The sequence below is a fragment of the Falco rusticolus genome, chromosome 3, assembly GCF_015220075.1.
Source record: "Falco rusticolus isolate bFalRus1 chromosome 3, bFalRus1.pri, whole genome shotgun sequence".
NCBI lineage: Eukaryota > Metazoa > Chordata > Aves > Falconiformes > Falconidae > Falco > Falco rusticolus.
This window is the reverse complement of record NC_051189.1, coordinates 39,780,912-39,806,365: the sequence shown is the minus strand read 5'-3', so window position 1 is coordinate 39,806,365 and position 25,454 is coordinate 39,780,912. Positions and strand designations below refer to the sequence as shown.

Sequence of the window (25,454 nt, the reverse complement as noted above, 5' to 3'; positions counted from 1 at the left end):
GCCCCACGGCGTCACCCTCGGCCCCGGCCCGCGCCCCGCCCCTCCCCTTCCACCGAGGAGCGACCGGAGGGCCCCGCCCGCCCGGAGATGACGCCAGGGCCGGGAGGCGGCGGCGGCCGCGCTGAGTGGCTGCCGCGCCGCGCGGGGCGGGGCTGGGGCAGCGCGAGGCGGTCCGTTGGCGGGGCGGGGCCCGGCAGCCGTTGGCGCGAGGGTTGAAGATGGCGGGGGCGGCCGGGGCCTCTCCGGCAGCGGCGGGCGGCGGCGGCTGCTCGGTCCCGCCGGCCGAGGTGGAAGCTGTGGTCGCGGACTGGATGCTGGAGTTCGCCTGCTGCTGCCTGTGCCGGCACTTCGGGAAAGGGCGCGAGGCCGAGTTCCTGCGGTGGAAGAGGGTGGCGCAGGGTGAGGGGCGGCAGCCGTGGCTGGGGCTCCGAGGGAGCGGGCGCCTGTGGCTCTCAGGCGGCTGCGGCCGCTCTGAAGGCAGCGTGTCCCTGGAAAGCCTGCGGGGCAGCTGTCTTTAGGACGCTAAACGGCCTGCTAAAGCTCTAATGGTGCTTCTGTGCTTAGTTCTCGTTCCGTGTAAGCACATTCTATATACGTGTGTAGCCTTCTAATGATGGCGGTCGCTAGCTTTTGAGGACTTCAGGAGATTCCTAGAATACGGGGTAGTTGTTGAGCCGATTTAATGGTATCAGCAACATCTGCATGTGCTGAAAACAAAGGAATGTAGTCTGAATCTTTGTTTACTTGTTTAATCCACCAGTGCTTGAGTTAGCACGTGATGGTAGCTCTGCCATCTTACATCTACTGTAAGGTAATCGCAGTATTGAAGAGTTTTTTCACGTTTGGTTGAATTAGACCAGGAAAGCAAACTGAACTGTTCCAAGAAAACAGTGGTTGCTGAGGAGTTGGGGTGAGGACTTTTAGATTATTAGGTGGAATACAAGCATTGGTGTTAATCTTCTTGATTCTGTGAAGCTTGAATGTATGACTTGTTTGCCTGTATGCCATCAGCAGATACTGAAGCTGAGGCCTCAGATGCTGAGAATTCAAGGCTGCTGAAAAGTTGAAGAGGACATAGTGAAGAGATGAAAATGTGGTAAATACGTTGGGTTCCTAGAGTTTATATTCAGGGTTATAGTAGAAGGCTAGAAGTATTTCAAGGAACTGTAGTCCAGCAGACAAAGTGGAAGGAAGTCTGGTGTCTGGCTTTTGAATTGAAAAATATGTTTTTAAAATGAGAAATACTTAAGAGTGAGATTAGTTAATAGCAAATGGCTAGGCCTTAGGTAATGAGGGTTTATGGTGGTTTTCTCTGTTAGAAATAATATTCCTGAAGATACTAGGTTAGGGCTTTTGGGTATTTTGTGTGTGTGTTGTTCTTGATTCGAGCAAATGTGATAGTATGACATCTTCAAACTTCCACAAAGATTGGAGTACAATGGCATGCCAAATGATTAGTAAGGAGATTGCTAAGAGAAGCTGTAAGAGGTAAGAAATCTAAAGATAGCATAATAAAGTATGTTGAATGGGGAGCTGCTAGATTCAATTATTAATGGTGCTTTTTGGTGTTTGGCCTTGGGACTGTGGCTCAGTGGGAGAATTGTACTGAAATTTCATGAGCACATGGCTGGGAAGCAGAGACACTGTCGACACAGAAGCAGATTGGAATATCTCCTGAGAAGAATAGGAAGACTTTTGAGTACCCTGTTAGTAGAAACAATTAATTAAACTGTACAGAATGCAAGGTTATGTGGCACTGGGAGCTAACAGCAAATTTGGAATTTGTTCCTGCTGTGTTCAGTAACATAGGAAAGAGTTTGGCGTATCAGTACTGTAAGATAACAAAGTCGAAAGTGTGAAAGTCTATGGAAAAAGCTAAGCAGAGACATGACTGCATTACGAAAGTGGATGTGAGGTGTTTTCCCTAGAAATACAGAACTATTATTCTTGCATATGTCACAGTGAGACCCTACCAAAAGAATGATTGGCTGTCAACAAGAAGTTCAACTCAAACTGAAGCCAGTGCAGAAAGGTAGAAAGGTTAGGGAAACAAGATGAGCTGTTTTATTAGGAGATAAATAATAGTTCTGTATAGCTCAGTATGCTGCCAAGTAGAAAGAGCTAGGTTACCCGGGATTAAGGATTTAATGACGGGTGCATCTCTTGTCTACCTTATCCTGCCTTGAGAGGATATTATGGTCTATATACCTGAACTAGCTTGTGTCAGTATCTACAATGCAAGGAACTGGAATTGTAGAATTTGTAATGAAAGGCTGAAATGATAATTACTTTTGAAGTGACCGTAGGGAGGAAAGCAATTTATGATTGCGGGCACTATTAACAAATTAATAGAGAAAATACCTTAGGGGTGGCGAGGGAGAACAGTCAGGGAAAGATTGCTAAGGCTACTTTCTTTCTGTTTGTGTTACTTGTGAGTAATTGCTGCTTAAGGACCTGGTGTTTTCACAGTAAACACTTCCAGGTTTCTTTTCCTTTGGAATAGGTCCAAAGGAGTTAAATTTGTGTCCTCAAGACTGCTCTATTGTCAAACCAAGCACAGTCCCTGCAATGCGTCCCTGCTCTGAATTAATGCACTAATGTAGGTACACCTTAAAAGAATGGAGAAAGCTGAAATGTCTCAAGCTACTTGCCTAGGATGACCCCTTCTAGTTCTGTGGAATCCTTCAGCCTACAGTATTATGCCTACTTCCAAAATGTCCGAGCACTGGCTCCCTCTTCAGGGCATGATGATGGTGCTTATTTCTAGCATTGAACTCATCCAAACTCTTTCTGAAATTGAACTCTCCTCTGCCATGGAAATGCATAAATTTGATTATAATGAGTAGCACTTCGCTGCTGTTCTAAGCAATGTTCTTTTTTTAGTTCCTATAGGAATTAAAAGCTCTTGTGTCACCTGTCCTCACTGAAGCAGTTGTAAATACATTCTTCCAAGGCCAAATGGTAATATCCTGCTTGAAATTAGCTTAAATAATGATTTGGGGCTATTTAATTACTTTGTAATTTCATATTCATAGAAAAAGGTCATACACTAATAAGGAAGTAGGCAAAGTACTTCCAAGTTGTGTCATTGCAAAACTTGGGGGTCCCATGCTGTAGAATCCTGGTTTTTGCTAGGCTGATACAGAAATGTGTGCATAAACACTTCCTAAACTAGGGTGTTCAGTCTGCAACTTAAGCAAGTCACTTGGCAGATTCTTCACGTTTCAGAATATGTTTCTGTTATGCTGTGAAGATGAATTACTATACCCAGCACACTAAAATATGAAGTTCACAGTAACTAGTATGATGGAAATAATCTCATGATAGCTCTCATTCTAAAATATGTAACAATTATTCCAACATTCCAACCTTATGAGGAAGACTTCACTTGTAGATTTACATTTCTGACTAAGCTCCCCCTGTAGCTTTTACTGCTTTTAGTGTCAGTTGCTGTAGCAGTAAGCAGCAACTGTTACCAGTCTGCAGGTAGCTGGTCTTTTGTGGGCATTCCACAGAAATGCTCTCTGGAGCAGACCCTTGACTTTCCTAGCAAACTACTGAGCAAAACAAAACACTTAGGTATGTAAGATACTGTTGTCTTCTGATTTGATGAAAAGCCTGTGATGCGTCTTACGCCTTCTAGGATACTGTTGTGAACTGCAAGAGGGATAGGTTTTTCTGGTCAAATTCTTAAGTATGATTTAAGTTCTTCTAACATGAAAGAATATTGACTAAATGTGCTTCATCAGTTTCCTAATGAATAAGAAATTTAGCAGGTTATTAAAGTCTGATAACACAGTGTCTAGTATATTTCTAGCCACACTGTGGCAGTGCTGGAGCAAGACTGACTTAACTTTTCTTTTCCAGCTCTTATTAATGACCTCTCCAAAATACCTCCACATCAGAAAAAAACAGTGTATCTTTGTCAGCTTTTGATAAGAATTGCAAAAGGACAAAGCCTTGGTAAGTACTCTGAATCTTTTTTTTTCCTACTTGTTTAAACAGATTTGCATGAAATTGCACAGAGGTGTGTTAGGTGTGCTTTTACTGTACATATATAAGTAAAATGACTGAACTCTACATTTTGGACTGTCTTTTTCTTATGTGCCTGAGCTGTATGCAGGACCAGTGTTATTTTGTCCTCACAGACTGATCTGCTTTGAGTTTGAATGACTATACACTTCTTATAGATCTTTTTTTTTTTTTTGTCAGAGTAGCATCAACAAAAGAAATATACTGGAAAAGACTGACCAGCTTTTAGCAATATTTTCAAGTTTAAAGCACAGAATGTGTGTTTATTTTCTTTCTGCATGTGTAACTAAAGTAGGACAGACAGTAGGAATAAGCATGTGGATGAAAAGGATGACTGCCCTTGTTGTTTACAGAATGTTGTAAGATTTTCAGCTGGCAGCAGGTCCTTGGGATTCTTATTCACTACCAAGTCTCCTGTTTGGCTGTAGTAACAACTTGCTGATTTTGTCAGCGTTCAAGTTTTTGAAAGACTTAAATTTTTTGCTGCAAGTTTTCACTGCTTGATAAAACTCACTGGAGTTTAAAGACTTTAAAAGTAGTCTTGCTAGTGTGGAAGGGAAAAAAAGAAGTAGTCTATTCTAGACTAGCCACAAAGACTTGTTATTATAAAAATGAAACATTGCTTATTGGGTAATAACGCTGCTCTTAATTTAGTTCAATCTTAGAATGATATTGTAATATTTAAAATAGTTCTTCATAAACAAATTACGAAACTTTTCCAATGTGTTGAAACTACATTATTAAAACTAGGGAATAAGACTTCAGTGTGTTTTTATCAATCAGTGTAGAGAATGACCTGTATGGTGAGGAAGATTACATGTGCTTAGTAGGTATTATGTCAGATGTAGTTGCACAATGTACGTGGAAAGCTAATATATTGTATGGTAGCTTTCCTAATTCTTTTCCAATTATTAAAATATTTGATGTGTCCTGAGCCTTAAAACAGTAGGCTTTCAGATGCCAGCTCTTTAAGAATTAAAAACTTTGTTTTTACAATATTAAAATAAACTTAATGTGAAGTGTCGTATTACTTGATTGAAATAGTAATTAAACACAGAAGTATATTTTTCATGTGTTTGTAATACTATTTAATTTTCAGTGTTTGTCTTCTGCTGTAGCAGTTATCAAATGCTCTTTATTTTTTCAGTATTCCTTAAATTTTGTTCTATCTGAAAAATGCTTACTGTATTAAGGGATAAGAAGATACTGAGAGAGATTCTACTACGATGTCATATAAAATGAAGAAATAATTGAGGCTGTAGTTCGGTGAACATCTTGAGCTAAGGTGGCAGTGCCATGGGGAGAAAAATAGTCATGTACCTGCCAGCTCCTACTGTTGTGCTGCTGTGTTCACTTGTGTGGATGTGCAATGACCAGAGTGGCAAACCGTTTCTAGAACATTGAGGGGATGGTTATTAGGCTGGGCTAGACTTCTGCCAGATCAGGTCACCGATCCAGCTTGCTGGGAGCTTGGGCAAACCTTGGTGTTGGCACAGCAATACAATCACATGGGAGATTGCTTCTGATTTTTCAGCGGTGCTCCTGTGTTAAGCTGTTTGACTTTCCCTCTCAGTTTAACCATTTTGGATATAACAAAGTTAAGACAAGGAAATTTAGAGAGACTGAAGGGGGGAAAAAAACCTTGGGGTAGTGGTTATATTACAAATTTAAGTGTCAATGCCAAATATTTTGATATCTGATGACAGATTAATATAAAAGTATTATTAATACCAATCCAAATACATGATGCTAAACTTAGCACTATTGCAAGTGGTATTTTAAGCAAAGAATAATTAGTAGACACATAACTTCCCTTAAAAATGCAATGCTAATGTTAGCAAGAGTAGGAAGAACCAGTCTGAAGAGAAGGCAGTTACTTCAGGTCTCTTAAAGAGAGAAGAGAGACTAAAAATATTAGATGAAAAAGGGATTGAAATTATGTATAATATATATTGCTTTATTGTGTATAAATAATGTAATATATTGCACTTATCCTTTAATTCTTTTTTTTTTTCCCCACTAAGAATGCCATTTTGAAAATGATCAAAGAATTTCACCTTTGGAATCTGCTCTGTCTTTCTGGACTTCACTTGAAAAGGAAGAAATTAAACTTGAAAAGCTTCATGAAAATATTCGTCACTTAATTCAAATTCAGGTCTGTGTGTCTTAATCAGAATGCTTCAGGATGCTGCCTATTCATTCTGCTAAAACAGGGCTCCTTCTTCAAAAAGACTGGGCTATTAGCAGGTTGAACTGAATTTTCTAAGTTTGTTGTGTTTGCAAGTACAGAGTAAACAGATCTGTAGAGGGGACCTTTTCCTATCCAAATTGGTTCCTGTTTGTCCCAGTTCAAAATTGTTTCAGAATCTGCCAATCTCGAAAAAAGAAAAAAATATAGGGGTTGTTTTGCTTAAATAATTATTTTTATTAGAAAACTTAATTTCAGAGACACATGTGTAAAAACATGTTGATAGCTATTTGGGACTGTGAAAAGTCTTTCAGGGAAAGATGAAAGTAGTATTTACAGCATGTTCCATACTTAGTAGATAGCAGTGAGGATCCATGTAAATACCTGTTGGAGAGGTTTTAGGCCTTCTTACATGAGATTTAATATATACTTCAGAACAAACTGTTTTAACTAGATAATTAAGAACTGTTAAATATATAATGCTCTGGATTTTGGAAGTCTTAAAAAACTAAAAGTGTGACTTTTTTTTTCTGTATCAGATGAAATGTATTTCAGTGTATCTTGTAATTGTATTTGTAGATTATAGCAGTCTATATGGAAAATGGGTATTTCAAGGAGGCTGCTGAAGTTCTTGGAAGACTATTTACAGACTCTGAATCAGATAAGGTAGTAACTTGCTTAACTTGCATTAAGCTCTCTTGTTTTCAGAGAAGAAGGGAATGAGTTTCCAAAGCTAGCAGTTGCTACCTGCATAGTTTTGTCCTAATTACAGCCTATGCAGTCATGTAGACACCTGTGGCATTGGTAAATACAAAAAGAAATTTGTGGCTAGGGTATTGATAGAAATAATAGGTGATTTGGAGGAGTAAAATGCTTCTAGCAGCGGTTGTTCTTCACTGTGGCCAGCATCAGTCCAAACTTCATCCCCTTTCCTGCTTCATGTGAAGAGTGAGAAGTCAGTACAGAATCTGGGAATTTGCTATTGTTTTTTCAGAGTAAGTACAGTACAAACATGCTGGTAGAGACATCTTAAGTCCCTACTAGTTTCTGCTGACTTTTTCTGAACCATTGCAGTGGTTTTTGTTGCCTGTGATTAGTGTTCCATATACTGAAGCGTCACAGGGAAGGAAAGTTCAGTAGCATCTGTAGTATAGTGTATATTATTATGTCTCTCTCTGGAAAATATAACATAGGTGGGTCAGCCCACCTTCTGGTTTGGTGTTGATTGCATCATTCAGAAAGATGCAGGTTTAAGAGCATGTCTCTTTAACATCTGAATTTGCTGGGCTGGAGAAAAGAGCAAAAGAATGACTGCAGGCAAAAAGAAAAAAAAGGCAAAAATGCTGGCTCTGTCTTCCTCTGGTATATTAGGACACATGTCCTATGTAAACAGTAGCACATTTATAACTTCAGAGGATTCAGATGTTTGGAAAGTGTAGGCTATGGTAATAGTATTTAAATTCATAACTTCTGTGTACAAGTTAGTCTTATTTAATTCTTGGGTATATTCATTTCTAAGATACAGAGTGGCTGGTAGACAAAATGTAAAGTTGCAATTAGCAGTATCAGTTGTCCTTAGTGCTACTGTACTAAATAGTCCTTTTTCTGAACACTGTAAACCCCTTTCAGCGGCAGTCTTTCTGAGGCAGCAAATGCAAAAAGAGAATCCAGTAATGAGTAGCCTTTTCTAGGTGTTCTTCATCCCTTGACAACCCTGCTTTCAATGTTATTCATCAAGGGAATGAAAATAAAGATCTCTGGAGAGTTACACTTAACAGTTTACTGAGCGTATAAACTCCTGATAATATGCCTAGTGAACTCCAGAATGCTTTCTAACTGTAGCATGAAGTTATGCAGGCATATTGAGGAAACACTATAATAATCATGTTTAGCTTTCTGTGTTGTCCTGTTTAGCAGGGTATGTTTTTGCATTGTGTAAAGCTGTGCTTTCCATAGCCTTTAAGGGTGAAGTTGGCAACTGTAATTAGAAGCAAGGATCCATATGTTCCCCTTCTCCAAACCTTCAGTTACAGTCGTTTGATAAGTAGAATGAAGGATTACATTGAACTTTTCATGAAAGAAAAAGGAACTAACTTCTTAATACAGGTATGTCAAAACTGTTTTCAAAACAGGTACATGATGAGGTTAGATTTATACTTTCAGTGGAGTTGTTTAGGCAATATTCAGTTAATTGTGTTAAATTAAAAGGAAGCTTAATCTTCCTTTGGATTGTCTTATTAATTAAAAATAACTGAATACTTGTTTAGGACAAAGTTAGTAGGAGTAAGACTACTCTAAAATATCTGTTGTAAATGTTTTTTCCCAACTGTTTTGATTAGAAAAATAGTTAAGAAAAAAGCATAACTTAAATAAGGTCTGCATTATTATATGTTTAAGAAAAGTGATTCTGATGTGAGACACGTTCATGTAACTATATATTTAATGCTTTTCTTGTTCAAGGCTTTGTGACTTCTGTCCTGGTTTTAGCTGGGGTAGAGTTAATTTTCTCAGTAGCTGTGTTTTGGGTTTAGTATGAGAATAATGACGATAACATACTGATGTTTTAGTTGTTGCTAAGTAGTGCTTGCACTAAATCAAGTTCCCATGCTCTGCCAGTGAGGAGGTGCACAAGAAGCCAGCAGGGAACACAGCCAGGACAGCTGATCCAAACTAGCCAAAGGGATATTCCATGCCACAGAATGTCATGCTCAGTATATAAACTGGGGGGAGATGGCCGGGGCAACCAGTTGCTGCTTGGGGACTGGCTGGACATTGGTCAGTGGGTGGTGGGCAATTCTACTGTGCATCACTTGGTTTTCTTGGGTTTTATTCCTCTCTTTTTCATTACTATTATATTTTTTTATATTTTACTTTATATTAAACTGTTTTTATCTCAACCCACAGGTTTTACCTTTTTCCCATTCTCCTCCCCATCCCCCTGGGGAATGTGTGGTACTTAATTGCTTGTTGGGGTTGAATTATGACACTTCTCATACTAAAACTAAAAGATCAAGACCTATTAATCTGGCTAAAATCTTTAGGAATGTCAGAACTTAGGAGATGGAAAACTATTATTGATGTTTTCCTGTAAATATAAAAGATCCTTACAGTCTTGCTCAGAAGTGATTTAAAATTGGCAGGAACAACATTCCTCCTGCAGTACATCTTCAGGAGGATTGTAAAGAATTTCTCTTATGTTTACTTCCTATAAAAGAATATTGAATTACTGTATTACAAAAGCACAGACATCTAAATGTAATAAGAAGCAAATTTTAAATAAACAAACCTGAAGTTCCTCGGGAGCTTTCATTTTCTTACCAAAGAGACTAGAGAACTGATTAAATGCATTCAAGGTATAATACAAGCAATACCTTTTAATGGTTTCACTTGGCTGTCGGTTTTCAAGTTTATTTTTCAAAGCTACTTCTTTGAATGGAAGAGGAGATGGAGGTGCTGAAGGCCCAGAACTCCATACTAGTATACTTGGGCCCTCTGTGTTGCACCTGCACTGCCTGTACATCTGTGCTACTGTCTGTACCAATGCTGCAAATCTTACTTCTGAAATCTTTACTTGGACTGATTCACTCTGGGACATGGAGGAGACAATTCTATGAAGAGTTCCCACTTCTGCTGTGTAATGCACATAACTGTTTCCTAGCAGTGTATCCTGTATTCTCTACAGAAAATCACTCTAGCTTTAACTGTTAATCTCTTCTCTTTCTATGGTTATACTTCTACATACAGCACCAGAAGAATAATTTGTGTTAGAAGGGACCTTTTAAAGGTCATAGAGTTCAACCTCCTTGCAATGAGCAAGGGCATCAACTAGATCAGGTTGCTCAGAACCCTGTCCATCCTGACCTTGAAGGTTTCTGAGGATGGGGCATCTACTACTTCTCTGGGTAACCTGTTCCAGTGTATCACCACCCTCATCATAAAAAATTTCCTGCTTGTATCTAGTCTGAATCTACCCTTCTTTAGTTTTGAAACAGTTACCCCTTGTCTCTGTTGCAACAGGCTCCGCTAAAAAGTTTGGCCTGTTTTTCTTATGGGCCCCCTTTAGGTACTAAAAGGCTGCAGTAATGTCTCCCTGCCACCTTCTGCTGGCTGAACAAGCTCCCCTCTCTCAAGCTTTTCTTCCAAGGAGAGGTATTCCATTCTTTTGACAGTTTTTATGGCCCTCTTCTGGCCCTCTTCCAACAGGTCTGTGGCTTTGCTGTGCTGAGGGCCCTAGAGCTGGATGCGGTACTCCAGGTGGCGTCTCACAAGAGCAGACTAGAGGGGCAGCATCACCTCCCTTGACCTGGCTAAACTTCTTTTGATGCAGCCCGCAATACAATTGGTCTTCTGGGCTGTGAATGCACATCGCTGGCTCATGTCTTGCTTTTCACCCACCATAAGGTGGTCTATGTTGCTAGACTGTTCTGTAAGTTGCTTTTTCTAGGTTATTGTCAAGTGTGGAATCTACAGGGTTGTAGCTCATACAGCTGTTGAAGCTCTTGTGCTTCGAGAAACTCTTACAGGTTAGCTGCCCGAAAAACAGTCTGCAGATAATGCATTACAAGGAAAAAGGACCTATACCAAGAAAGCATTAATCTGAATACTTTAATTTTTCTTTATAAATTTTATTTCTTTTAAAAAATAATTATCTTTAAGGACAAGTACAACTTGAAAGTTACTGTTAACTTTTAAAATACAATATAGTAGATTTAAACCTTTAACTAAATCCTTTCTACACTTTTGTCTGTATGAAAACATGTCCTTATTTTCACGTGTTTTGCTACCATCAACCACTGTAAATGAGCTGTTATTCTGAAAAATTACAGAGGAAAGATGTGGCTTTGTTAGCTATGAAATTTCTGACAGTGAAACATTTTAGTCTGTGACTGGGAATATTCTGTGACCAGAATACCTTCGAGTATGATTGAAGGAGTGAAATGGAGAATACCTTTATGTTACCTGCCTCTGATAAATGTTGAGAGACTCCACAAGCTACTGTGAAGGACAGGTTAAGATTTCAAAAAGACTGAAACTTGGGTGGATGACAGAAAACTGACAGGAAGCAAAAGCAAGCCCTGAAAGAAATAGGTGAGAAGTGGGAGCAACTGCCCAAGCAGAGAGAGAATTAATATTGGGCCTGTAGTGAATCTGTCAATTTAGAATAAATTTGATATTTGAGTGTTGCAAAACAGGTCACTTCTCAGGATGTATAGACAGTGTTGGATGGAAGATGGTTGCCTCTTATGCCAATGATATGTTATGATAGTGCACAACCAGGTGGGGATTTTTATGGTTTGGGCAGTAAGTATACCGTTAAGATGCTAGAGAAGAAAGTTTATAGCGAAGTGGCAAGTATGACCTCATGTGGACTAAGTGTTTTTTGGGGGGGTTGTTTTTCTTTCTGGTGTGGGAGGGTTGAAGGTCTTATTTATTATGGCAAGTAAGCGGGAGGAATCTAGGGAAAAGTACAAATCTTAAGATCTTCTGGACATTCAGTAAAGAATAAATAACTATTCCTCCTCTTGGGAGTGGAGGAGAAATAATCTTAGTTTGTTGCTAAAAGTTTAGGCAGGATGTTATAAAATTTTCTTGCTAATACGAGAGAAGTTACGTTACAAACCTAAAGTCAGATTAGGTGTGTCCTTTGGAAGTGTTACAGGTATGCTTGATCCTGCCATGCACTACAGAACTAGATAAACTTATGAGGCCTGCCAGTTTCCAGTTTCTAATCTCATTATAAAAAACAGACTTTGGAGTACTTTGATAGTATTTGCAGTCTTGGTTAATCTCTGCACTGTTTCCCACACCTATATGTTCAGTTATTATGCAAGTATGAATTGTGCTTGTGTGTCCATACAAATATTGCTTATGGCTATGACTAATATTTCTCTTGAGTTAATTAGCTGATAAAGATCTTGATGGAGTTCAACATAACACACTAGAGTTGTTTTTAAACTACTTATTTTAATGGTAATACCTCTGAAGGGTCTGTGAAGTAAGCACTGTTGTTAGTCCTAGTAGAGAGTACACATATTAATCTTAATGTGAACTACTGGCTGGCTTTTACTTTAAAGTATCAATTCCATTTCTCACAGGCAGCCACAAAACAGGTAGAGTCTGAAGGACTGGGAGCACCAGCACTGGAAAACAAAACTGTGAATGTCAATGAAAACGACAGAAGGAATTTGGAAACAAAACAAAGGTTTGCATTAAGTATTAAACTGCTGAGGGACATGCTTGGGTAGTAACTTGAAACTTGTAGAGCTAAGAGTAGATAGAAGGAAGGACGTTAAGTTCCAGAATGCTGTCTAATAGAAAATTAACTACAAGTACATTCTGTTTTTTTAAGTTTTGGCTTTTCTGTGCTTGTTACTTGTGGCAGTTATGTCAAATAGCTTGGCATTAAGTTTAAGTTCTTGTTGAAGACATACATCTTTCAGTTTAAACTGAAAGCTGTCAGTTTTGTATAACAATAAAGACATAGAAATTGCTTTTTTTTCTTCGTGCTTGATTGAGGTTCTTTTAGTGCTGCCTTCCTAATTTCAGGCTATAGGTTGCCTAGAGAAGAAAGACAATAAGGAAAATTTAATCTATTAGTTTTCTTTACAGCTAAACACAAGATTCTCTTAGTTGGGTTGCTTCATGATTCTGACAATGCAAACCCTCCAAAGAATTTCAACTTTTCTAAAAATTGCTGGGGGAGCTTGAAGCCCAGTTTCTTCCCTCCTCCCTTGACTTTTTTCAAAAATACTGATATTCTAGGTTTATCACCACTTTTTTTTCATGGAGAGTAAGTTGCAGTCTTTAGTTGGAATAGAGTTTGTATTCCTGCAGTTTTAGACATTGAATACTTGGCATTGTTTAGTTAAGGCAAATTGACTGATGTAGACAGGAAGACAAGTGATAAGATTATTGCTTTTTAGGACAGCCCCTGACACAATTACATCCGAGAGATATGATGAAAGACTTGATTAAAACTCCTGTGGAAATACTCCTAGATTGTGAAGATGGTATGAAAAAAGTAGATGTGTAAAATACCTCATGTCAACTTAAGTGTGTAATGTGTTGTGTATGTCTCCTACAGGTATAGGGAAGCAAGGTTAAGAGGGATAATGCATTGAAGCAGTTAGTGTTTGTATGCCACTATTTCTGTAGGGAAATCTTGGGATTTCCTTTCATTTAAATATGGCTGAATCACATAAATGGCAAGTTGCTGCCCAGGAATTTTTTTGCCTTTTTGTTTTTTTTAAGATCAATGAAAGAGGAGGAGAGTATTACAAATCCATCACCTGGAGATCTAAAACCCACCAAAATAAGGTAAAAATGTTGTTGTTGCTTTTGGTCATAGACATTTAAGGAAGTTCTGTATATATTTACTTCAGTACTGTGTTCTTTGCAGGCCTCGTTCACAATGGAAATGCAGTGCAAACCGTGTTCTTCGAAGTGAGTATTAGCTTATTTTTACACTTCCAAAACAGTCATGTCAAACACTTCTCTATCCCACACCCCCTGCAATAATTGATCTTTGATTTGATATCTGCTATCTAGTGTGATTGGATTAATAGAAACGTGATTGTGGTGAAAACCCTCCTAGTTGCGTGTGTATTCATGCAGAAACCAGATTTGGTGGTTGCCACATTTAGGAAGATATGTGGTGGATTAAAGTTCTCTGGCAACTCATTTTGCAAAATAATTCACTATTTTCTGGTTTGTTTGGGGGTTTGTTTACTTGTTTGCTTTACTGGGATTTACGGTATTTTGTGCAAAAGAAAGCTGGTAGAGGAATACTGAAACTTGTTTTTTTCTGATTTATGACCTAAATAACTTTGGAGGGAAGGAATTAAAGAGGTTGGCTGACTGGAAAAACAAATTGTAGTTTAAAATGCACGAAGTTAGGATGTTTGTCCATCTTCCTGGTATTAGTTTTTAAGAATTTACAACATGGATTATATAATCCTTATAAGTAGGTTCTGAAAACCATTAACACCCTTTTACTGCAGAGATGACATTATAGCTTCTGCATGTGGTTGTGTTGTACTTGGCAAGACAAATTCTTAAGGTGCCTTGAATACGTGCCACAGTTAGAACCTGACATGTTCTGTGGAAGTGATGGAACCTGGATATAAAGTATCATAGCTCTGATTGCTAGTTAGCTTCCATTCTCGCTATGTAAATAAGAGCAGTATATATTGTATAAATGTTTTTACCAGCGTGAAATAGCAATGTTTCATTATTATGTACTGATTTTTACCTGAAATATATTTGAAATATAATTCTTCTGTGAGATCTATTGCATAGAAAATATAGTGACTTTTTTGAACAGACTGATCTTTGAGTCCTTGGGCTAAGGTGAGATTCATGTGTGTGCATATATAAAAGCATATTCTTATATAAACAGATACTAAAATTTTCCCGTTATGTCAAAGCATATCAAAATAGTGTACGTTCTTGTGTCTAAACGGTAGAATGCAAAACTGCTGCCTTAATGTTGAGTCCTCATATCTCTGGGTGTGTAACTATTCTCTTCTAGGCCTAAACAACTCGCAAAATCTGGAAAAACGTGGAGATGCTTTGACTTATGGGCGAAGACGACAGGTTTGTACCCATTCTTTAATCTAAATGGTGATAAAATTAAGCTGCACTCTATACAATTTTTTTCCCCAACTTCATTGGACTGTCCTCAAAATGCTTGGGTTTAAGATTCTCCACATTACCCAGGCTGTGCTACAGCTTCTGAAACTGTGTTAAGTTTCAATTCCTGTCTTTAAAGAAGAGGATTTTTTGTGCAGTCTCAAATATTGTTGCTAATGCTTATGAGACTTCAGTTTGTTGAAATACAGTTACTAAAGCTTAGTCTGACTCTTCAAAACGTGGAAAGAAGAAAAAAAAATCTTTCCGCTCTGGATTAAAGAATTCAGGATGTCATCTGGTTGTGAGTTTTGAGCAAACATCAAAGACTTTGTTTTCCCACTTGGAAGGTTAAAGATTTAGTAATTTTATAATTCAATACTTTGCTTGTATGAGGTAAAAACGGATATTTACTTGGGAAACTACTCTGGTTTTTATAAACAAATTAAGGTCTTTTTGTAATGCTACATTTCAAATAGTCCTTTGCATTCTCTTAATGGGTAAGCCTATTCCATTGAATTACTTTAAAATAATTGTACTCTGTTCACTAACACTAGAATTCTGTATTTGGGGGAAGTATAGAAGGATATGCCTTAATAGAAGGAAATCTGAAGCTGATTTGGTGTTGGGGTGAACTGTTAGAAACTTTTTTTGAGCACAGCCAATTTTCTTCAGTTATGATAAAATGATAAACACTTCTGAATGAAATTACTGTTAAATAAGTGTCTTCCAATTGTTGAATTCCTGTTGAGAGTATGTCTTGGGAAGCAATATGGAATCTTTCTGTTTAGATAACAGTGCAAGTTACAACAGGTTTTTGGTGTGAGCAGTTTCATTTTTCTGCTGTTCATTTTAACATGTCATTTTTCATATAACAGGGAAGGACAAACCTGCTTATGTTTTTTCAGACTGACATTGAGGAGGGTTGTACTTATTCCTAATTCTTCAGGCATTTTTACTGAAGTTGAAGCACTGATTAAATCTTCAGTTACATGCTGTCCTCAAATTGATTGAGGTCCTAATGAGAGCTCATCTGTCCTTGGAGGTTAAGCAGGTTAAGCCCCCTCCTACATATAAGCAGTTTTTTCACTTTCTCACAAATCTCAGCAATAGTTAAATCACTGAGAACCTCCTTAAAAGCTGCAAATACAACCAGTGTCCCCAAAAAAACCCCACAAAAAACCCACAAAAAAAAAACCAAAAAACCACCAAAACAAACAAAAAACCCCACAAAAACACTAAAACAAAGCAAAAAAAACCCCACCCAACACTTATTGGCTTTGCTTGTTGCCTTCAAAAACATAATGAATTACTTTATTCCAGCTTGTACTTGGATAGGTGGTACCTTGTCAGCCAGTTGCTGGTAAGCGTGCACACTTCCACCAATCTTGTTTTCAACATCAGGATTTAAACCTATTGAACCATAACTGACAGAGATAATGACAGCTTTATATTCACCTATTTTTATGTTGAGGTAGTGTGTTATGAGGTCAGCTTGCAAGCACTGTATCTAGGCCTAGGGCATGTGCACACATCTTGCTGGAAAAAATAATGTCATGTGTTTAAATCTGTTGTTACAGTTTAACTATAATTGAAATGTAAAGTCTAAATTTGTAGGAAAATATTCTGATAGTATAATGAAGAACTCATTGAAAATTTTATAAAGTCTTGAAAGAAATTAAGATTCAGAGCTATGTTTCTCAAAACACTTAGAAAAGTAGGCGTTTGCTGTCTGTGTGATAGTTAGGCCATACACCCTGCCAGTGAGACCTCTCAAATACTGTATAGAAAGCAATGATAATTGGCCTTTTAAACAATAAATCTGCTCCTCTGCTTAAAAATCTGGGTTATAAAATTGTCTGCATGCATGAAAGAATGCAGTGAATGTCAGAGCTGTTGACTTCTAGAACTTAATTTTCTGTGTAGTCCCTTTTTCAATGTTGGCATTGTTTGCTCTTGTTTTGTAAATGGCATTTCATTGCAATGGTTCAGTGCCTGTTTTCAGCCTTTCATTGCTGTGTTTTCAGTTAGCTGCATACAACAATCTGCAGTGCTATTGAAAGGACGTGTACTTTATTTTCTCATCCCTAAATTAGAGAATGCAAGTGTCACAATTTAGAGAACTGTTTGTACTCAACTTTTGTATCTTTTATGTGTATGGCAAGCCCTGTGGGTTGTCTAAAATCTGACTGACAGTTTGCCTAAATTAAAGACACTGAAAATCTGGGTTTTCAGAATTTAGTCAGACATGTATGGAAAAAAATTTCAATGTATTTAAACTTGGAGGAAAAAGAAGTCAGAGTAAAGTCCCAGAATGTACAACCAAAGAAAACAGATTACTAGAGCAGAACTGACTCTAAGGGATAACAAGATCTTTAGATATGTGAGGGTATGTCTACGTAGTCTGTCTGGCAAACTCAAGCTTTCTCTGCCAGTGCTCTGAGCTAGCCAAATGTCACATTGCTCAGACTAGGTGGTTTTTTTATTATGGTTTTTTTAGTATGTTAGCTCAAGCATAGTTCTGCATTATGTCCAATATCTTAACCAGTCTTGGTAGCTTGTAGCAATGCATTGCTATAGTCATCCCAGTGGGCACAGACAGTTTGTCAGGAGCAGGGAGCAAGTTACTGCTCTATACAGTTCCTCAGTGCAAGGAAAATGAGTCTGTGGCTTACCTGTGAGGCAGGCTCCTCACTTATATGTTAAACTGAAGAAATCTTATCTTTTGAAAAGCTCAGTATAAGCACTTCAAAAGCAAAACAAGCAAAAAAAAAATCATTTTAACAGGAAATGTAACTAATCATTACAAGTAACAAGGGTTGGGATTGTCTGTCTTGGAAGTATTTGAATTATCTGTTGCTGTAGGTCAAACATAACTGTTACTTAAATAAAATCTTTATTCAAGAAATTTTTCTGGCATGCTCTGAAATGAGATTAACTAGATGGTTCCAATGGAGTCTCTGGCCTTGTAATATTAGTTGAAAAAAAATTCACTGCTAGTGTTGCAAACTATCTGTGGAACAGGAAATATTGGAAACGGAAGTATTTTTGATAAAAGTACTCTAGAGTAGTCTACCCTTTAAGTTTATGTTTAGAAACACAGCTGAACTACTACCACTCATAGTTCTTTTGCTGCCTAGTGAGGCTTATCAGTGACTGTAGTTTCTTGAAGAGGTACTGATAGTTCCATTAAGCTGGATTAAGCCCAGCTTTCAGACGTAAAGTTTGATCTTCCCATACCTCAGCTTCCACTTTGTGTAGATGCCACATTTTTGCTTGTTGCATAATAAACATTAAGCCTGATCAAAATTATATTCTGGTATCTAAGCTCCTTCTTCCCTAGAGACACCCCCTGTCTTTCACCTCTGAGTGCTGCTGCCACTTTTAGCAGCTTAAGTTCAAGGGAAGGGGGAGAACCATGCAGAATGGCACTCAAAATTGTTACCTGGCCTATCCCCAGTGCCTGAATTGTTGTTGCTTTTAAGAGCAGAATCTTTTTAAAGATTCCCCAGAAGGGTTCCGCGTCATTAGGAAAGGAGAAAGTAATTTCTTTTTCTTACCTCCATGGATGCGGGATTTGTCTGAGCGTTCTTGGGCACATGGATCTCTTGTGCCACTGACTGACTGGGTTGTCCTGCTCAGCCCCTGCCTTGTGCACAAGCAGGGTGATACGCATTTGTCTAATGACAGCAGCCATGAGATTCATATTTCCACTGGGTACCTTATTTGCAGTTAAGTCATGTTTATTCCCCTGTAATTCATGGATTTCCTCTTTACCACTCAGTTCTACTAGTTGGCTTTATCAAGCTTAAATTTCTGTAAGTTGGGGCTATTCCTTTGCAACTGAATTTCCCTTTCTACCCAGTTCTTTACAACTTTGAAAGTTCCAGTTGTAAAGGTCAGCCGTAGCCTGATTCTCTGAGGTTCCCTTCTGCTTTATAGCCAACACCGTTTATCCATTTGATAGTTGGAGGTGATCTGTTGCTTACAGGAGGTGTTGTACATATTCTGGTAAACCTCTCTTTTCATCCCACATACTACAAATTTGGATCACTATGCCTTCAGCTTCAGCCATTTATACCTCCTATTGATTTTCTAATATTTATAAACATTATTAATTGGAACAACTAGACTGGAAAAAAAAAAGTAAGCTGAGGATTTATCAGCACAGTTCCCCTTTGGAAGCCTCCATAAGGTTCTATAAGTCTGGTTGCAAATTTATCATTATAGGCATGTTAGCAAAGGATTGGTTCCACAAAACATGAGGATTATATACATTTAATCTTGGGAATACTCACAACTCAACCAGATCCTGCTGGCTACAAGACTGTTAAGGGATGTTAGAAGTGACCATCTCCTCCAGCAGCCCCAGCCCAGCACCCCCTGTCTGGCTGCTGGAGCCCAGCCCAGCACGGCAGGTCCCTGCTCAGGCTGGTGGATGTGGCTGCTGCTTTACTGTTTGCAGGCTCACCCAGTAGTGCAGCTGAGCACAAATCCCAGAGACGGAGGACCCTGACGTAGCCAGTCACACTGGCCGCTGCCCTCAACAGCACCCACATGTGGTACCCATGTAAGACATAAACACAGGCAGCCAAATCTCCTCTTTGCTGTCTGGTAGAGGTGTAAGTTTGCTAGTGAATGTACACATGTGCCTCTCTAGGTTCACAGGCTCATGAATGTTTCCAGATGTGCAAGTATGGGCACAGCTCTTTTGGTGCCCAGTACCGTGCCCCCATCTCAGCCCTCACACTTGCTTCTTGGGTCCTTTACTTGCTGACTGGTTCAGCTGGGTGCACCAAACATGAATGTTCATGTGTTTGTCCCATGGGCACTCTGTGTTCCACTTGTACTCCAGTCTACGCTTGCAAGATCTCTCCCTTTCAGGCAAAAGATGAAATTTTCACTCATTCAAGGAGATGAAGGAACCCATGCCGCCTGGGTGTCAGCTTACTGTCGCTTCTGCCAGGCTGACCCTCCAACCTGATGATAACTAGAGACTCAAAGGAAAAGCTACAAAACACATAAGGGCTCCTTCTGGTCACATTCTCCATCCTGATCCCACTCTGCCGGTCAGGACTGTTAACAGCAGGTCCTGAGGAAGCTTGTACTGGAACTGGACACAGAGAATGGGAAGGGATAACTGACAATCCAGAACCAAACCTCTGACCCTTGCCTTTGCAGCTGTGTTAATGCCAATCCCCGTGAGGGTGGCTGCGTGTGATTTCAGCTGTGTCCTGAACCCAGCTTGTTCGTACCATGTTAATAGTTGAAACCCACCCAGACTTTTCTGACCAACCTCTCTTCAATATTACCAGATACCAGAAGTACCTTTACCAGACTTATATTGACCAGACCAGAATTGTAATTACCTTTCTGTCTTTTAGCAGCAGAGAGGTGCTGGACTGACCTATGTTAAAAGCTGGGATGCAGCCATCCGTGCACACCAGAGCAGCCTACAGATGACCCTTGGCTGAAGCCCCAGCAGGGATTTCAAAAGGTCCTTTCTAAGCAGTGGCAGGGAGCAGCCTGTGGGCCTCCAAGGTGAAGCGGACCATGTGAATCCCATTCACAGCACCAGATGCTGTCACAGAAATAACCTGAATTGCAATTTAGATCAGGTCAGAGCAGGAGCGGTTCATTGCTATGGCTATAGGAGAGGACAGGGAGCAGTAGAGGGATGGCATTTCCTGATGCCTGTGAGCCTGTGTAGAAGACCAGCCTGGCTGAACAGAGAGCTTTGGCTGGAACTCAGGAAAAAAAGGACAGTTTATGGTCTTTGGAAGAAGGGGCAGGCAACTCGGGAGGCCTACCAGGATGTCATGAGGTTATGCAGGGAGAAGATTAGGAGGGCTGGAGCCCAACTAGAACTTAATTTGGCCATTGCCAATAAAAAAAATTTCTATAAATAAATTAGCAACAGAAGGAGGGCTAAGGAGAATCTCCATCCTTTATTGGATGTGGGGTAAACACAGTGACAAAGGATGAGGAAAAGGCTGAGGCACTTAATGCTTCTTTGCCCCAGTCTTTTGTAGTAAGACCACTTGTTCTCAGGGTACTCAGCCCCTGAGCTGGAAGACAGGGACAAGGAGAAGAATGGAGCCCCAGTAATCCAGGGGGAAATGGTCAGTGACCTGCTACACTGCTTAGACACAAGTCTATGGGGCTGGATGGGATGCAGCTGGTGGAAGTCCTCATCAAGCCACTTCCCATCATTTAGCAACAGAGCTGGCTCGCTGGGGAGGTCCCAGTTGACTGGAGGTTAGCCAGTGTGATGCCCATCTACAAGAAGGGCTGGAAGGAGCGTCCAAGGAACTACAGGTCTGTCAGCCTGACCTTGGTGCTGGGGAAGATTATGGAGCAGATCATTGTGAGTTCCATCATACAGCATGTAGAGAACAACCAGATGATCGGGCCCAGCCAGCATGGGTTTATGAAAGGCAGGCTCTAATTGACTCACCTGATCTCCTTCTATGACAAGGTGACCTGCTTATTGCATAAGGCTGTGGACTTTGTCTACCTAGACTTTATTAAAGCCTTTGACACCATTCCCCACAACATTCTCCTGGAGAAACTGGCTGCTCATGGCTTGGATGGGTGTACTCTACGCTGGGTAAGAAAGCTGGCTGGATGGCCAAGCCCAGAGAGTGGTGGTGACTGGAGTTACATCCAGCTGGTGACCAGTCACAGGTGGTGTTCCCAGGGCCCAGTGTCGGGGGCCAGTCCTGTTTAATATTTTTATCAATGATCTGGATGGGGGGATTGAGTGCACTCTCAACGAGTTTGCAGGTGACACCAAGCTGGGTGGGAGTGTTGATCTGCTTGAGGGCAGGAGGCTCTGCAGAGGGTCTGGACAGGCTGGACTGATGGGCCGAGGCCGAGTGTGTGAGGTTCAACAAGGCTCAGTGCCGGGTCCTGCACTTGGGTCACACCAACCCCACGCAGCGCTACAGGCTGGGGCAGAGCGGCTGGGAAGCTGCCCAGAGGAAAAGGACCTGGGGGTGCTGGTCGACAGCCAGCTGAACGTGAGCCAGCAGTGTGCCCAGGTGGCCAGGAAGGCCAACAGCCCCCTGGCTTGTGTCAGAAACCGTGTGGCCAGCAGGACCAGGGCAGTGACCGTCCCCCTGCACTGGGCACTGGTGAGGCCGCCCCTCGAATGCCGTGTTCAGGTTTGGGCCCCTCACTGCAGGAGGGACATTGAGGGGCTGGAGCGTGTCCAGAGACGGGCAGCGAAGCTGGTGGAAGGGCTGGAGCACAAGGCTTATGAGGAGCAGCTGAGGGAACTGGGGGTGTTTAAGCTGGAGAAAAGAAGGTCGAGGGGAGACCTTTTCGCTCTTTACAACTACCTGCAAGGTGACTGTACAAAGTGGTGTTGGTCTCTTCTCCCAAGTAACAACTAATATAGGGCAAGAGGAAACGGCCTGAAGTTGTACCGGGGGAGGTTTAGAGTGGGTATTGGGGAAAAAGTTCTTCACCAAAAGGGTTGTCAAGCACTGGAACAGGCTGCCCAGGGAAGTGGTTGAGTCACCATCCCTGGAGGTATTTAAAAGATGTGAAGATGTGGCACTTAGGGACATGGTTTAGTGGTGGACTTGGCAGTGCTGGGTTAGTGGCTGTACTCAATGATCTTAAAGGTCTTTTCCTACCTAAATGATTCTAGGATTCTATGTGAACTCTGGCCAGCTGGGGCAGCTATGAAGTTCTTATAACTTACAACCCGTTTTTCACCAAAACTGTGTCAGATAACCAGCATATAACAACAGTGAATGACATTTGTCAGACAAGGAAGCTCCAAACCGTACATCCTTTTACAAATAGTTCACTTCTTTGACAGTTAAATCGTTCTGACCAGCAAGACCATTAGCTGCAAATGCTTCTTAACTAGTGAGGCTGGCAAAGGCCTATGAACGTGTTTTGTTCACACACAGTGAATATGAGTAAGTAATTGCAGTGCTTTTGATCACTTGCCTATGTAAATTTCATAGTGCTATTATGAACAAGAACGCCAATTTTTTTTGCTGTTTCAGAGCAACTCCAAAATAAGTAAAGCACAGTCAATGGTTAAATGCAGAGATAAGAAAGCTTCTGGGTTGGATTTTCAGCAGTCATTTGCTCATGACATCACATAAACATATGCAGATTTTGTAAAAGTCTGGTAACTAATGATTTTTAATATGGAATCTGCTGTATACCCATAGAAGTGCCAGCATGACACCAGTGAAAACTGACCATTTATCTCCTTTCATAACTTACTAATGGTCCAGGAGACGATCAAGAGCAGCAGGACATCTCCAGTGCAAGAAGCAGATAAAGAACACAGATAAATTAAATGGAGGAGCTGCACAATACAATTCTCTGTACATTTCAATCTCACTAACATTTTAAAGTATACATTTTTTCTGTAAGTTAAGTCTTTACATTTCAGATTGTGTGGAATAAATTTTGAAAGAACATGCTATCAAAACCCAGTTTGGAATAGAACTTGATACTTACTTTTTAGAAACCGTTTTCCTACACAATTGTTTCAACTGGGGGATCCTGTTGTGTCTTTGTATAGATGATATGCAGTTCAATTTGCCTAAGGAGGTAACCTGATCATATATCGGTATGATTAGTTGTGTATTAAGCAAGCAAGGATTTGAAGACATGTGTGGAAGATCAGATTCTAGCAGAATAAGTTCGTTTAAAATAATTTCATACCAAAGTTGCCAATTGCTATTCCAGGGTGAAAAAATGGCTTTATGTAATGCACCTATATTAAAAATGCAGTGGTTAAAAATAGGCATGATAGCATGCATAGTATCTTTAGACTCTTGCTATATATATGCATATTTCTATAAGCTACAATAAAAGTTGATACTTCTGCCTCACACTTTACTGTAAAGGTAAGATTTTTTAAATTAAGTATTAGGGTTTTTTAAAATTCAGTTTTCTTTCACTCTGTGTGCAGTCTTAAAATGGTTCGTTTTGAGGTATTTGTATCAAGATACAACTAAGGAATAGCTGGTACACTGGGGAACTTCATTGAAAGGGACTGCTTACAGATGTATAATTGCTAATAATTTGGTCTCCTTTTATGAGAGAAATGTCATCCCCTAAAAGGTTAAAAAGCTTGTAAGTCATGACAGTAAGACTTGAGAAGTGGGCTCAACAAATGGCCAAAACCAAATATGCAACTGTTACCTGAGGTTATGGCTGATGTCACTTTCAAATGCAATATATATCCTTTTGCTTCCATCAGCATTTTAAGTATTGCGATTTGTTTTTTTTAAGAATACTGACATGCCTTTGTCGGTGGTAAATAGTATTTTGATTCTCGGTCCCTAGGTTAACGCATTACAAAATGCTTTCTTGTTTGTGATGCATACTAGTCAAGGTTTGTCTTGGGTCAATTAGCTAATAAAGTACAATTTTGGAAAGCATGTTTTGAACGAAGCAAAACTTTGCCCTATGTCTTTTTTCTTTGCTTTTCCTCCTGGTTCTCCTGGTTCTCCTTCCAGATGATGTCTGCTACTGTGTTGTAACACTTGACTTGGTAACCTTTGTTGTTGTATTTAGTGTCAAGTTATGGTGCTCAAAAGAAATCAAAATGACCCTACTGACCCTCAGACATCTGTGCTCTAATAACTGGATAGCTGTATAAAAACTTGCTTTTATATTTGCTATAAGCTTAGCTCTAACATTAATACTTTTCTCTGGTCATATATCTGGTATTTTTCTCTGTTCTTCCCCTAGCGATGGACTTCCGAAGAAGACTGGGAACTAAAGTCAGGAGTAAAGGAGTTTGGAGTGGGTAACTGGGCTAAAATTTTGGTCCATGGTAATTTCAAGAACCGAACGAGTGTCATGTTAAAAGACCGGTGGAGAACGCTGTGCAAGATTGAGCAGGGGTAACTTGGACTACAGGAATCAACTCTTCTTGACCTTTCCCTACTTAAGGACTTAGTCTACCTTTTCAGAAAAGTAACATTTTAGTTTCAGAGTGTCCAGCAGTGTTGCTGTCCTAAAACATGAAACAGAATAGTAATAGGCATAAAATGCTTATGTAAGCTCACTTGCTTAAGTAATGATGACTTAAATGTAAAGCCTGGCCTTTTATCTACATGCAATAGATGACCTAATTTCTGAAATGTTGAAAATATTTGGAGTGATTTCAGAAAAGCCAGTTATGTACATAGGCATATTAAATGACTGGCAATATGTTGCTAATACAGACTCAAGTGTTCTGTGTTTTTAAAGGGTTGTATTGCTAGTCAGATTGAGCTTTTTATCATTTTGCTTCCTGCCATATAACTCATTCTAATCTGATTTGCTTCACTTTGAAATTTTGGTCAGACTTGTCATCTCTGTCAGTAATTTATACCAAAAAGTATGTATGCGTTGGTACTGCTAATTTTGCAAACTGATTATTTTTTTGCAATTAAAAATGTGATACTCTATGTAATTTTATATTTCTAAGTAGTAAAGGTGCTGCTTTTTTTTGTAAAGAAGCTTAAGTTCTAGGTGGAAGGTTATTTTGAACTCATGTATGTTGGCATAAATAGCACTTTTTGTCTTGCAGAAGAGATAGAAAACACATGGAAAGTAAGAGTATGGCACTAGCTCTTAA

General features: G+C 39.7%; 1 protein-coding gene across 2 annotated transcripts; it reads left to right on the top strand.

Annotated features, from left to right (window-relative positions):
- Positions 1-189: 189 nt before the first annotated feature.
- On the top strand, positions 190-25,294 carry TERF1 (telomeric repeat binding factor 1). Of its 2 annotated transcripts, XM_037380400.1 has the most exons (10): positions 190-399; positions 3,868-3,963; positions 6,057-6,187; positions 6,800-6,886; positions 8,177-8,326; positions 12,316-12,422; positions 13,472-13,537; positions 13,620-13,663; positions 14,751-14,815; positions 24,581-25,294. In XM_037380400.1, the coding sequence occupies exons 1-10, from the start codon at positions 219-221 to the stop codon at positions 24,737-24,739; spliced, it is 1,086 nt and encodes a 361-aa protein (XP_037236297.1). In that variant the 5' UTR covers positions 190-218; the 3' UTR covers positions 24,740-25,294. The 2 variants fall into 2 exon arrangements, with proteins under 2 accessions (XP_037236297.1, XP_037236299.1); XM_037380402.1 differs by lacking the exon at positions 8,177-8,326.
- Positions 25,295-25,454: the final 160 nt, after the last annotated feature.